At 50.0% G+C, this 13925-nt stretch overlaps 1 protein-coding gene across 2 annotated transcripts in view; it reads right to left on the reverse strand.

The window, feature by feature from the left end:
• Positions 1-6417: 6417 nt before the first annotated feature.
• The window catches only part of Pebp4 (phosphatidylethanolamine binding protein 4), a 216183-nt gene continuing 208675 nt past the window's right edge, over positions 6418-13925 (reverse strand). Inside the window, exon 6 of one of the 2 annotated variants that reach the window (XM_052191092.1) lies at positions 6418-6728. In XM_052191092.1, coding sequence (XP_052047052.1) covers positions 6583-6728 — 146 coding nt within the window. In that variant the 3' untranslated portion in view covers positions 6418-6582. The remainder of the gene's footprint in view (positions 6729-13925) is intronic. The other variant, XM_052191091.1, reaches the window with a different exon arrangement.

Consider the following 13925-nt stretch of genomic DNA (forward strand, 5'->3'; position numbering starts at 1 on the left):
GATGGAAACTCAAACAAATTCTTCCCCATTACCCTACTTCCCTCCCGTGGTCACACTTCCGTCTGCCACCACAGGGTATTTTAGGCTCAAAAACAAAAAGCATCAGACCTATTTGAGCAACTTTTGTTCCATCGGAGTAGAAGCCCAGGGGCCTGTGGCCGACCTGGGCTAGGCCACTTCCCCAGGGAACTGACGTGTTTCCCCTTTGCTGCCAAGGTTCAATTTAGCAACTCAGTCTGGCCAATTTTGGCTTCTCCTTTCCCTGACTGGGCACTGCACAGGCAAAGGGCCAGATGTGGGGCTGCTAGAAGGACGGTATGTGTTTGGAGGCCTTCCTCATGAACTTCAGGGGAAAGCCTGGTTCCCTTCTGCTAGCACCTCCCCTCCCGTCTTCCTTCCCCAATCACACACAAGAAACCTCCACTGTATCATCAAAGCTCCAACTGCAGTGGCAGGTGATTGCAAAGTGAGATTTGTGGTTAGGTCAAGTCTGATCCTCAGTCTCATACAAAGAGTGGTGTTTTTTCTGCATTAGTGGTAGGCTTTGAGTGAGAGTGTACCGAGGTTCAACAAGGTAATCACAAATACAACTTGTCTAGCATGTCTAGAAAGAGGTTGGTGGAGCTGATACCCCTTAGTGTCTATTGGCTGTGTACACCATGTGATTTTGTGTGGGATGCTGTGTTGACAGTATGCACGTGCAGGTTGCATATAGGAGGTGTGTGTGTGTGTGTGTGTGTGTGAGTGTGAGTGTGAGTGTGAGTGTGAATGCTCGTGCTTGTTTTTGTGTGGATGGGCAGGGGCATGGCTGGTAAGAAGCTGGAAGACACTTGCCTTCCCGGCAGCAGTGGCCAGTGTCCATGTGGGTAAAGTTGTAGATCAGTGGTTCTCAACCTGTCGGTTGCTTCACAAGGGTTGCCAATCAACAACCATCCTTCTGATCAGATTTTTACGTTACGATTCATAGCAGTAGCAAAATTACAGTTTTGGTTTGGGGGTGGGTCACCACAACAGGAGGAACTATATTAAAGGGCTGAGCATTGGGAAGGCTGAGGACTGCCGCTGTAGATGATATTTACAGCTATGGCTCAGGTAGTACCAGCCAGGGTTGGGCCGCTATTGGAGCTCATAGGTACCTTGATCTCCACCTCTCTTCCTCTTAATCTCCATCTTTCTTCCCTCTCCCTTCTGTCCTTACGGACTCTAGCATCCCCTCCCGGCACGCATGCGTGCATGCTCCTCTCTTGTGAGCCTGTCTTCCAGCTGCTCTCTTCTGAGGCTAAACTCTGATGGGCTTCACAATCACACAAATTGGACTGGAGTAGTGACGGTGGCACCTCTAAGTCATGGGTGTGGATGCACACACGGAAATGCCTCTGTTTCTGTGGACAGGAGATGGCCTTGGGAAGCAGAGAGCTGTGGGCTAGTAGGCTGCTACTCAGGCCCTGCAGGAAGTACGCTTACCTGCTTTCACCATGAGACTGGACGGGAAAGTGGGAACCCAGGGCAGCTGAGTCCCTTTCTGACAGATTGTCTCTTTCCTTTCAGCCTGTTACTCCAGACTCAAGATTCGAGTTCGTGATTCTGTGTTGCCCTGTGTCCCTGAAGTGAATACGAGGGTTCCTCTGTTTGAGTTTTGTCTGACTTGATTCTAAAATGAATGTTGCCTGTGGGAGATCCCAGGATCCTCAGCTCCCTACATCTGAAAACTCATCTTTAACCCGAGCGCCCCGCTAGAATTTTCCAGCTTCTGTAGATAACTGTGCTTGGCTCCTCTTCATTCGTAATCATGAAAAAACGCTCATTCTACACTGTTGTGTGCTTTCTCTACTGCTTCCCAAAAGAACCGTACAGAACTGTACAATATGGAAGAGCAGGGGACCTTATGGGAAAAAGTACTTGACTTATGAAGAAACTGAAGCCAAGAGAGGGTGGCTGACTTGCCTAGGCGAAGAGAGCAGTGAATGGCACAGAAGGACTGCCCATCAGCATCTTTATTCATACAACAGAACACACGGCGGTGTCTTTTTCTATTCCCTTTGATTCCTAATTCTTTCCTGGCCTCAGAAGCTGAGAGCACGTGTGTGTGTGTGTGTGTGTGTGTGTGCATACACATCTCATGTGTCTTTTAGCAGTTACAGGGTAGGGGAGCACAGAGGCAAAGGAACTGTATTCTGGAATCATTACTATTAGACTGGCTAGGACAGTGGGGTAAGGTCCCAGAGGTGGATGGCTCTGTGTTCCATTCCTGCAAACCAGATCAGATACCTGGGGAGGCTGGGGAGGCTGGGGGGGGGGTAGTATTCTGAGTGATGGGTCTTTGTCTTTACAGGAAAATGCTTGCTAGTTGCTAAGGAACTGGGTGTCTTTCCTGATCCAAGCTTCTCATCTTTTTGCTCAGTTTGGAGGAGGATTCTGGGCGGGGGCTCAAGGCATCCTAGCTAGCCGGCTCTGTCCCTGGGCTGCTGAGACTCTTATGGGTCTGCTAGAAAAGACACTTCTTTGGAGGTGGTGGCTCCTTGGCCTGAGCCTCATTGCTTATTTCAGAGGAGCTGGGTAGGACAGGCGAAGTGGAGGCAGGGAGGAAGAGGAAATCTTGTATTTGTTGAACAGCCCGCATGCCAGACACCGTGCTTGAATGTCTCTGCTCTGCTATCTCATTTAACTGTGGCAATACACCCTAGAAGGAGGTCACATTATACTCTCTCCTGCATTTGAAATGGAGGTCTGAAACACTTAAGCTGTCAAGTGGCAGAAGTCTATGTGAATTTAGGTTTTTGGAGGCAGGGTGGACTGGGCTTTCTTTCTATTTCATGGCTACTTAGCTCTAACACCCAGATACACCACCATCAGTAGCACCACCTCCATCAACATCACCACCACCACCACCACCACCACCACCACCACCATCACCATCACCACCACCACCACCTCCATCAACATCACCACCACCACCACCACCACCACCACCACCACCACCATCACCACCACCACCACCTCCATCAACATCACCACCACCACCACCACCACCACCACTATTACCACCATTCTTGAGTCCTCTCCAGATAGCTTTCCCTCCTTTTCCACCTTTCACCTTTTCTGGGAGTAGCCATCACACAGATATGTGTGGGAAAAACAGAAGGGAGACTCAGTTAACTGAAGTAGTGGAATAGTTGCCATTGACAGGGAGGGAGTGGTGATGATTTTTCTTTTCCTGGGCTAGCCTGCTTACCTTGAGTACTCGGAGGCTCTAGCCTTCTCCACAAAGATCCCAGATGGCTGAGACTATTGTCTCAGCCCTTCCTTCTTCAGACCTGTCCAGCTCTTTAGTGAATAAAAGACCTGGCCTTTATTGATTGATTGATTGCCCAGCGAGTAAAATTAGAGCATTGTTTCCCTCCAAATAGTGTGGTGAGAGGCTTTAACTTAATACCATCTTCTGCTATTGCTTTTCATGAATCAGAGAGTAGGGACTCTGGTACCCGTCCGTGAGTCCGCTGAGACCTGCACCATTAGGCTGTTGTGGTGTGTAAAGCAGAGGACACGCACCAAGCCCCAGTAAGGTTGTGAATCGGTGTGGGAACCTGATAAGTGAAACATCACATGTAAAGAAAGCGCTTGGTGTAGTGCGTGGTTTGCAGAAAGTGTCCAGTAAGTGACATCTGACGGTGAAGGCGACCACAATGATGATTTAAAAAAAAGTCTGTTTCTTTCGTGTGTAAAGGGTCACATTGCAGTCCCTTATTTGCTCTTGCCTTCTCCTGGAGGAGCTAATGAAATGGGGTGTGAGGCCCACTGAGTTCTGCAGGTGTGAACCCCGAGTCAAGGGTGGGCGCCCCACGGCTGGCTTTCACGGACCCCAGGCTTTCTCTCTACCCTGGACTTTTCGCTGTGGTTGTAGCAAGGCTGGCTGTAGCCTAGGGCCCAGGCCAACTCCTTTCTTTGTCACTTTTTTTGGGACCTGAACAATGGAGGTCCCTCATGGGGCTGAACTCAAAGCCTATAAAACGCTAGGGCAAAAGAAAGGCGGGATGAAAAAAAAAGGGGGAAAGAAAGCAAGCTGATAATTTCCTCGAAGTGTAAACATCCGATTTTTTTCCTTACCCCAAAATAAACACGCTAGCCACAAGGAATTAAAAGCAGAAGAGGGAGGATGTCTCAATTTGGAGTTGTTCTAGCAAGCTGACCTTCTATTTATCCTAGTCCTGGGCACCAATTGGAGCTGCCAATTACACTCTGCCCCTGGCATGGTGAGGGTTTTGGAGAGACAGTTCCAGGGAACAGGAACCCAAAAAGTCCCTTCTCGTGGCTGTCTTCCATGACACTGCAAATGGAAACTTCCTTTTGTTCCTTATTTTAGATCTGCTCACAGGCTTGCCTGGCTGGGGAGAGGGAGCGGGAGGTTCCTTTTGCCCTGGGCTGGCATCAGATGTGATGCTAGAACGTAAACATTTGTTCCTATTCTTTTGGGCAGGGATCTGAACCTAGCAATGGAAGGGGGGGCAGTATCCTACTCTCCCCTCCCCATGGCCCAGACTCAGTACCCCACATTCTTTACATCCAGTCGTGAAAATTAACTAATGAGTTGAGTGTGTTTCACAGGGCGAAAGGTCAACTGGGGCTCTTCTACTTTGTAGCCGTCGTGGGACATGCCTCTAAGAAGGTAATAGCTTCATGCCTAGCTTCAGCCTGCCCCTTTCATCTGGAGATCTCAAAGCTCTCTGTAGATGAGTCACCAGTGACGCTGTGTCCCAGCCAAGGTCTCAATGTCTTGTTAAATTGTGGAGGGAAACTGATCTAGGGGACCTTGAGAGGAGTAGAAAGGACCAGGGTGGAGGTAACACATCTGAGGGGCTACGGTTCACACTGCACATGAGAACAGCGGAGATGCATTTTCAGGGGGTCCTTGAGGCATGCAAGGGAACCCAAGGACCTCAGATGATGAAAACCCTCTCCCCATGTACACCATGGAGCCTCCTCATACATTCTTAAAAGCACACATCTGATTATCATACCAGTCTTTCTCCAATCTCCAATTCCATTCTTTCTCCAATTCATCATTCCATAGGTTGTTATTATTTTTTTTATAGATTCGATTAAAAACTATAGCATGGTTATGAGGCCTGGCCTGGCCTTGGCCCTACCTATTCAGCCAACATTCACACCTCATTCCAGCCCCTTTATTGGCCTTTCATTTTCAGCAAGATGCTACATTTGTTCCTGCCAGCTGCTCAGTGAAATTCCAAGGAAGTCTCTGCCTCTGTTGCTCCTCACTGAATTAATCTCTACCCCACATTCCAGCCCCAACTTCAAATACCTTCTTCCAAGAGGCCTTGCCTCTTCCACAACTGCCAGAAACCAAGGCCCCCTTCACAGCCTCAGAGCACACGTCAGTTTGTTAAAACTTGATTGTGACTCTGATGATGAACGGCCCCTCTCCATGCTCCCCCGACTGTTAAGCTCCACTAGAATAGCACCTCTCTCTCTGTCTGCCCTGGGTCTGTCGTGGAACAGGTGCCAGCTGAACTCACTGAATGAAGGTTGTTGTCTGTTGGAGCTGGAAGGGTCCATGGTTCAAAAACCCCATTTCTGCTATCATCTCTTCCTTCCTCACTGCCATGGCTGGAGAGGTGGGGCTTTGGGATGATTGACTTGGCAGCTCGGGGCCCTGGGACCTGGTCTTCTTCCAGCTCCTGGCCTGACTCACTTGCATTTCTAAGAAATCCTCAAATCTAGGTCTAGACCTCAAATCTGGTCCATTCTTCTTTATTGCTTTTTTTTTCTCTCTTCCTCTTTCTTCTTTCTCTTCCTTCTGTGTGTGCATGCTCACGTGAGTGAGTTTGCATACACACGTGTTTGCATATGGAGCTTGAGAGCAGAGAGACCCCTCAACCATTGCTATTTTCAGGCACATTCAACATGTTGTTTAAGGCAGAGCGTGTGTCTCCCTGTTCCCCCCTTTCTCTTTCATTTTTTGAGACAGGGTTGTTGTTGTTGTTGTTGTTGTTTCCTGTGCAGCCCTGGCTGTCCTGGAACTCACTCTACAGCAGACTGTCCTTGAACTATGATATCAACCTGCCTCCGCCTCCTAAGTGCTGGGATTAAAGGTGTGTACCGCCATTGCCTGGCTAAGACAGAGTTTCTTATTGGCCCAGTTGTTGAAGTTGTCTAGACCATTGGCCAGTGAGCTTTGGAGATCTGTTTGCCTCTGATTCTCATTTTCCCATAACTGGGCTTTTTACATGGGTTCTGGATGTCCTAACTCAGTTCTTAATGCTTGCAAGGCAAGCTCTTTATTGACTGAGCCATCTCCTCACTCCTTTCCCTCGCTGTTTTTCAAAGTAATATACAGGTTAGAGAGCAAATTACTGAGCCCTGGGTGAGTGGTTTTTGTTTGTTTGTTTTGTTTTTTGTTTTTTGTTTTTGTTTTGTATTTTTGTTTGATTGATTTATTTTTTATTTATTTATTTATTTTATTTGGAAGATGCCAAGAGGAGATTTCATCCCCAGACCATCGGTAGTGGATTACATGACGTGAGCACACACCTGGAAGGTCGAAGTTTCAGCTTAGTGAACAGTTAGTTATTTTTGGTTCAATTGATCTTGGTCGTCATTAATTCTACCAAAACCTGATGGCAATTCCCCATCAAACTGCGTCATGAACTGGGTGCTTGCGTCGGCATCTTTCAGCCCGTATTGCTGCAGAAACTTTTCCAGATTCCAAGCACCTAGAAATCAGACAGACCACAGAGAAACAGTAAGAGATAACCATTGACCTGAGCTGGCCTGACAGGGAGAAGTCATCTATGAGTGGGTAGAGTTACCCTTGATCGTTTGGTTAGGCAGTATATATTGCATGGGGGAGTCTTCTGGGTCCTAGCTTTAGGAGGGTCCGGATGATTGGAGAGTCCCTAAGTTAGGTGGCTGCTTGCTAGCAGATGATGGAACGTGGCTCAGTGAGTTAAAGTCACCTTGGGCTTCTTGCAATATACATTACTGCCTTCTCACCCATGGAGATCATCATATGATCATCAAATGGATGCTGACTCTTCCCATGCCCTCTTCTTGAAGGTCTTTGGACTTCTGACATGATAGAGGCTTGGACACTTCCTCTCCTCACACCTGCTTACCCTAGCTGTTGGGGCTGGGATTGGTGGGAGCCTATTGTTGCCCTTCTAGTACCCCCTCCCCCTAACAGAGCCCCAAGCACCCCATGAAACATGAGTTCTCCTTGAGAGAAGGGAGAAGGGTTGCACTTAGACTCTCAATTGGGATCAAATTTGGGAGCCATTTCCCCTGTCTGGTGCTGGAGAATCCTAGTCAGTGCCTAGGCTAGCAGGCTCTCTTCTCAGGGGGGACAACCCAACAAGGTACACCTTCTGTGATGAGAGTGAACAGGTCTTGTGACAGGGAATTAAGTGTGTATATATGTGGTCCTAGGCACTGCAGAAAGTTGAAGAAAGTGGTCTGAGGTACATTCCCCATTCCTTTCTGAAATCCTAAGCTCTGAGGCACCCTGGGTAGAGAGGGATGCCAGGAATATTCAGGAAGAGCTGGTAGGTCTGAATTTCAGATAACAACTAATTTGCTGTATACCTTCCCCACCTACTTCATGGAGTACCCTTATACTAATTCCTTTCTTTTCCTGTTGTATTTGAATAACTGTATCCTGTGGTGTTTTATTCTTTTAGGGGTGGCTAACTCTAGCAGTCAGTCTTCCTTGGGTGGGAGAGCACCTGGGGAAGGCCTTTCCCAGAGCACAGAGAAGCAGTGGCCGATATGCTGTGGTTTGTGGAGACCGCTCATCACTGGGATACAGACGGAAGAAAGTCAACATGAGGCCGGCAGCCTGGAAGTCTCAGCAGAGCCTCACCTTAGAGTCATAGGCCATGGGTGGCCTCCAGTTACAGCCACAACTGCCTTTATAATGAGGATGAGAGGAAGTCCACCCACCCACCCACATTTCTTTTACAACTTACCTCCCCTCCCCACCACATAACACTCATGTTTCAATGATCTTCTCAAGGGTCGGACAGTTTATGACTACCAGCTCCCGAAAGCTGTAACGATGATACAGACACAGCAAGAAGAACAGCAAAGCCACACAGCCCTGTAGCATTTCCTAACAGCCAGCTGTTGTCACAGGAGCGTTGTGTGTATTACTTCGTGTCATTGCTAATGTGGAGAACTTGTGGGCTTGGGAGGGGGGTAGGACATGGTAACCAGCTGGGGATACAAGGCATTTCCAGGACTCTTCTACCCCATCTGACCAATTAACTGTGAGTCTCACCTCACCTCAAGGGCTGTAGAGTTAGAACTTATGGGACTGTGTTGGGAAGGCTGCTGAGATGCTGACTGCTTGGCCCATAGATAGGTGCTGACTACCTTGGGCAAGTCCGTGGTGCTGCTTTGTGTCACTTTTGTGGACTTTGCACCTAGTTAGAACCTGTGGGACTCAGGGACCTGGGTTTGCTGAAAAGAAATGTTGGTAATCTGGCCCCTGGAAAGCACGGGCATGCATGCCCTTACCCCCACCAGTGTATGTGTGCATGTGTGTGCGTGTGTGCGCATGCTTGTGTGTTGTGTACATGTATGTGCACACACACGCATGTGTGTTTGAGACAGGATCTTGGGAGAAGTAGTATGTGGCAGGTAAGAGACAAGGTGACTTTCTCCTTTCCTCACTGAGTATGACAGGAAGGAGCTTCAGTGTCAATGAGGGAATTGAAACCCATCACGAGATCAGAGAAAGCTGGTGGAAAGAAATCCCCTATGTCCCGAGAGAGGCCTGGCTCCCCTCACACAGAGCTGGCCGTCCCCAAGTCCTTGGTTTGAGCTCGGGGTGTCCTGAGGTACTTAGGCTCCTTCTGGCTACATTTCTAAAAAAAACCCCACAGTTTCAGCAACTTGGGCAGCAGCTCCGCAAAGCCAGGACCTGGGCTGGTTGGTCTCCTCCTGCCTCTTCCTTTGGCTCAGCAGGGACTCCTTACACCCCCCCCCCCCACTTGTTTCCTGCCACAGAGGGCAGGAGGAACTGACCCAGAGCAAGCTCTAGAAGGAAGACGGGTGAGTCAGGCCCTCAGGGCCATGTGGAGAGAAATGGAGAGCTGTGGCTTCTGTGGTCACTGCTAGGAGGAAAGCCCCTTCCTGTGTGGCTCTGCTCTGTCTCTGCACTGCAGGAAGAGGGCGGGACCACTACCCTGGTAGCCATCAGGATGGAAGGAGGTATTTAGACTCTGGTGTTTATACCCTGAACTGCCCCAGGGAGCAGCACAGAGGCTGGTGCTCCCGCAGCAGGGCCACACAGATCACACGCAGTCTGGTCTCCACACAACCCAGAGAGGCTCCTTTCATCCTACAGAAGCAGCCCTGGCAGCCTTGCCAAGAGGCCACTGTTTCTAAGAGCTGATGGGGAAGAGGTTGGCCAGAGTGCTGATGTTAATCCGGCTGTGGAAGGGGTTGAAGGGCCCGTGAGGAGCACTACCTAAAGGCCTGGAGGAAATTGAACCACACTGTGTGCCTAACCCCACATTAGGCACCAGGGATATGAAAAGATGAAGGATCCTCTCTTCAGCATCCAGGAGAGGGACTGTCTCTCTTGAGTTTCACTCCCTGTGAATGCCATGGCTAGCAGGTTTGGAATGGCCTAATGGTGTTAGATGTTGATGGTTGTTTTTTCCATTCTGGGCCCTGAGTCCAAAGGCCGCCATTTGCAGTTTGGAAGTGGCAGTTGTGTGCACGAATATCATTTGCAGGCCTCAGACAGGGATGAGATGGACGGTTCCTCTCCTAGAATGTGTGCACTCTGAGCTTGAGTGGTTCTCTGTGCTTGTGCCTTTTATGTAACCTTGGCAGGGCCTCCCCTGGGCCTCTCTTAGGCACAAGTGGTGGTAGCTGCTTTATCTAGCATCCTTCCTGACCTCAGCGAGTTTCTTATATTACCCAACTTACACTGGAAGAAAAATCTGCTAGTGTTGGTCAGGGGGGAGCCTTGTCCAGTAGTTACAGCTTTGTTGCTGGCTCCTGACTGAGGCTCACAGATCCTTCTGCAAGCCCACTTCCAGATTTCCAGCCAGCACAGCCTGGTGCTGTCTGGCCTGGCTCGGGTGGAAGCCAATTTTCATTGGACTTTCCATTTGGTCCTTGGCTTAGGGATGCAGGGCTGGGAGGCAAGTGCCACTCAGGTAAGGCGGGAGGTTCTTAGCTACTGACTTTGGCCTCCTGCCTGAGGCAGTTTGTGCAGGGGACCTAGGCGCCTGGCTCTTAAGCTGCCTGAGCCTCAAGGCGAGGGACTTGTATCTAACTAAGGTATTCAGCCTCTCCCCTGGCCTTGGCCTTTTGGGAGAGCAGGGGATGGTGGCTCTGAAGAAAACATCACAAATTCAAGTCCAACCTAATAACCACCCCATGGAGAGCCCAGCTCAGGTCTGTAATTTGTTTGGCTCGCCAGGGCTGGACTAGGTGATAGAAGTGCTGATACCTCTCCGCAGAGATTAATGATGTCCTGGCAGTGGTAGGCGGGAGGCCTGAGCCTTTTATTTTTTTGTGCCATTAAATGACATCCAGCGACTTTCACTCAGGAGCTGAAAAGCCCTCGTTCCATCACATCCAATTACTTCTGGAGAGTATTTGCTGAGTGGCTGATCCGGCTGGCTTGAGAGGCTTTGGGACAGAGGGGCCACTGGGACCTGGGACTTTGGCCCAAATGGACAGCAGAGGGATAGGCCAAATAGTGGTGAGGAGCTGTCTCTCTCTGCCCTCTGTAGAAAAGAACCCAGGAGAAGTGCGGAGCAAGAGGGGGGTTTCTAGTTGTTCAGCCTTGGGGCACTGGGGCCTCCTTCCATCTTGTAACTGGGAAAGGTGATGATAGAGAAGCCCCTACCTGTTCCTGTATTTGGTAGAAGTAGTGACTGGCTGGAACTTGGGAGTTATCTCTGGGTTCTCTATGATCTATGAGTCGTCTTTTGCTTTGAGTGGTCCATGTTTAGCCTGGCTGAGGCACATTTCTCCTAGAGACCTCCCATCAGCCTACAGAAATCTCAGGTAGTTCCTGGACAGGATATCTGGCTATGTGCTGCCTAGGGTCTTTCCAGCTGGGTGCCTGCCAGGAACCCAGTGGTACCAAGTTCTGCCAGGTGGGTGGGGCCCTATGGAGGCAAAAGAGAACTCACAGTGGGATGTGATCAGGGGCTAGGCCCTGAGGGATTCTGGGACCAGGCCAGACGAACCACTGTGGGAGGTCATGGGGGGTTGGGCTGAGCAGTTTTACAGCGGGGGCGGGGGGGGGGGGGCTGTGTGTGTTTGTGTCTGTCTGTGTGTATGTGCTGGAGGGTGGCAGTTTGAGGGTGGGGCTGTTCTTCAGATAGGACCTCTTTTCTTTTTGAGCCTCTTCCCTGTATACTCCCCAACTTTCTCTGAGCTTTAGATTTTGCCCACAGGCCTATGAGGTCTCTCCTAGTTTGTTCCTGAAGGTCACCACAGTTTTTGCTCTCGGGCTCTGGTGATTTCATGCCTGTGACCCCACAGTGGCCCTGCCCCACTCACCCAGAGAGCCCTGCAGGTGTTCAGATCCATAAGCAAGACTTAGAAGCCATTGTGTGGCAGGCCCATGCCTGTTCTTCTTCTTCGACCCTGGAGTCCAGATGTCTGTGTGCTGGGGAGCGCTTTACAGCTGTCTAGCTTCAAACCCTTACCATCCTTCTTCCTTGCTATTTTCATCCCATTTTGCAACAACTAACCTTTCCCATTGGAGGCCCCTGAGGTGGTGGCTCTCACAATGGCCTCATCCTGTACTTGTGGTCTTTGAGTGGTTTCTGGAGCAACTGGTGGCCTGTCACCATCTGTCACCTCATAGGACATAGATCATGGAGAACTCCACAGATACTCCACAAATCCCAGCCAGCCATTGCTACTGCCAAATGACGGCCAAGTCTTTTTCCTACTCTCTTCCGTCCCCACACACAAGAGGAGCATGATACTGTCTTGTGACATCTGAAGGCCAGTGGCTTAGATGTAGAATAGTGCAAACCATAGCTGTCTAGGTGCTTGAGGCTTAGTCAAAGACAACAAGGGGGTATTGTGTAAGATGATCACCTTAAGACGAGATATGGCTGCTTCTTGCCTGTCCCTACACCAGAACCCTGAAACCCGGTGGTCTGGAGGAGAGAGAGGTGTTGAGTGACTTAATTCCAGCGTTAGGAGCTCTTTGCCAGGAGGTTGGTCTGCTGTTACCTGCGGATCTACCTCTGTTTCATCATGGACTTCAGTTTCCCTCAGTCATACAAGGGATGTCAGCCACTGTCCTGCCTCCTGACATGGCAGGGCAAAGGAAAATACCATGGAGTACAGGGCAGCTGGCAGAGAGGGAGGCCTGCTGGCCTGGGGTTGGACAGGGACAATGTGGACGTAGAGATTGTCATTTGAGGACATAAGTACTCATGGAGGTGGCTGCCTCTTCAGGTGTTGAAGGATGTTGACGTGGTGTGTATGGGAACCTGGGGGTGTGAGAACAAGCAGATCTGTGTGTAAATGGTTTGCAAATGTGTGCCTGTGGCTGTATCACATATACACACACTTGGTGACTGACAGGCCACAGTAGGCTGGGCACAGTGACAGATACACAAAGGAAGGACCTCTTCTCTCATCGTCTCATGATGGAAACAGGGTGGGTGTGAATGGAGCAGTACATACGAAGAGACCCAGGCAGAAGCCTGGGCACAACAGAACACCAGGAGAGCTGGCACAGTGGTGGGGACACTGATGGGAGCATGTGAGGCAAGGCTGAGCTGAGGTGGGGCAGCCTGGATGACTTGGGAATAGTCCAGACTGGGGGAGGGGAACAGTTGGCCCTTCTAGATTGTCAGACAGGGATGGGTGAATGAATCAGTTGTTTTGGCAACATGTGAGGCTCCTAGGAATGAATCCCCCCCACCCCCCCGTGTCTGTATGTGTGTGTGTGTGTGTGTGTGTGTGTGTGTGTGGTATGGAGGGAGGGCTACTATGGGGTCAGCTGTTTCCTCTAGAATATAGAAGTGGAAATGCCACAATCAAGACTGCTGCTAGGAAAAGATATAGAGAAACCACGGAGAATCACAGATTAGCTGAGGCTATGTCTCAGGCTTCAGGTGCACGTGTGTGTGTGTGTGTGTGTGTGTGTGTGTATGTGTGTGTGTGTAGATAGGATAGGACCAGACCACTGGGGAGCAGAGAGTGCATCCTGGGCCAGAATCACCTCTAGCTCCAAGTCTGGGCAAAGCATGGCCTTTGGGATACTATCTGTGAACTGTGGCCAGCCCTTGTCAGAGGCAGTGACTTCAGGGGTCCTAGAGATACTTCACATATTTGCATATCTTCTCCAAAGTAATCTGTGTGTTCCACATAGGCTCCAGCGGGGTGACACACACATCCGAGGGAACAGAAACTTGCACTTCTCTTTTGTCCCATCAGCACTAGGCATGGTGCTGTGGACAACTTAGCATTGTCCCAGGGGGCGCAGAGTGCGTTGGGTGGTCATAATAAGAGAGGAAGGGGTTGTGGCACAGAAGTGGCATCAGGGCACCACAGGACTTCCTAACTAGATCAGGGTAGCTTGAGCCCCTCTGGGTCCTCCCTGTGGAAACCCCACTTAGAAATGTCTAGGGCTGGCCCCTTCAGGGAAACATGGCGGAACTCAGGAAGGAAGAGCACAGGAAGTGAACTTAGGAGCGTGTCACTCCAGCAGGGCATCCACTGTAGAATAACCTGCTCCATTTTGATGAGATAGACGTCAAGGTGCCTGGGTGTGAGGTGGCCTATTCGAGGTCACACAGTGATTGAGAGTATGAATGTCAAGATGTCCTTATTCTCTGAGTACATGTATGTATCCCGAGTCACAGGACAGAGCAGGACCCCGAGAAGGGTTTCACTTTCTTGCCTTTGAACAATGA

This window comes from Apodemus sylvaticus, chromosome 8 (genome assembly GCF_947179515.1).
Source record: "Apodemus sylvaticus chromosome 8, mApoSyl1.1, whole genome shotgun sequence".
Lineage (NCBI taxonomy): Eukaryota > Metazoa > Chordata > Mammalia > Rodentia > Muridae > Apodemus > Apodemus sylvaticus.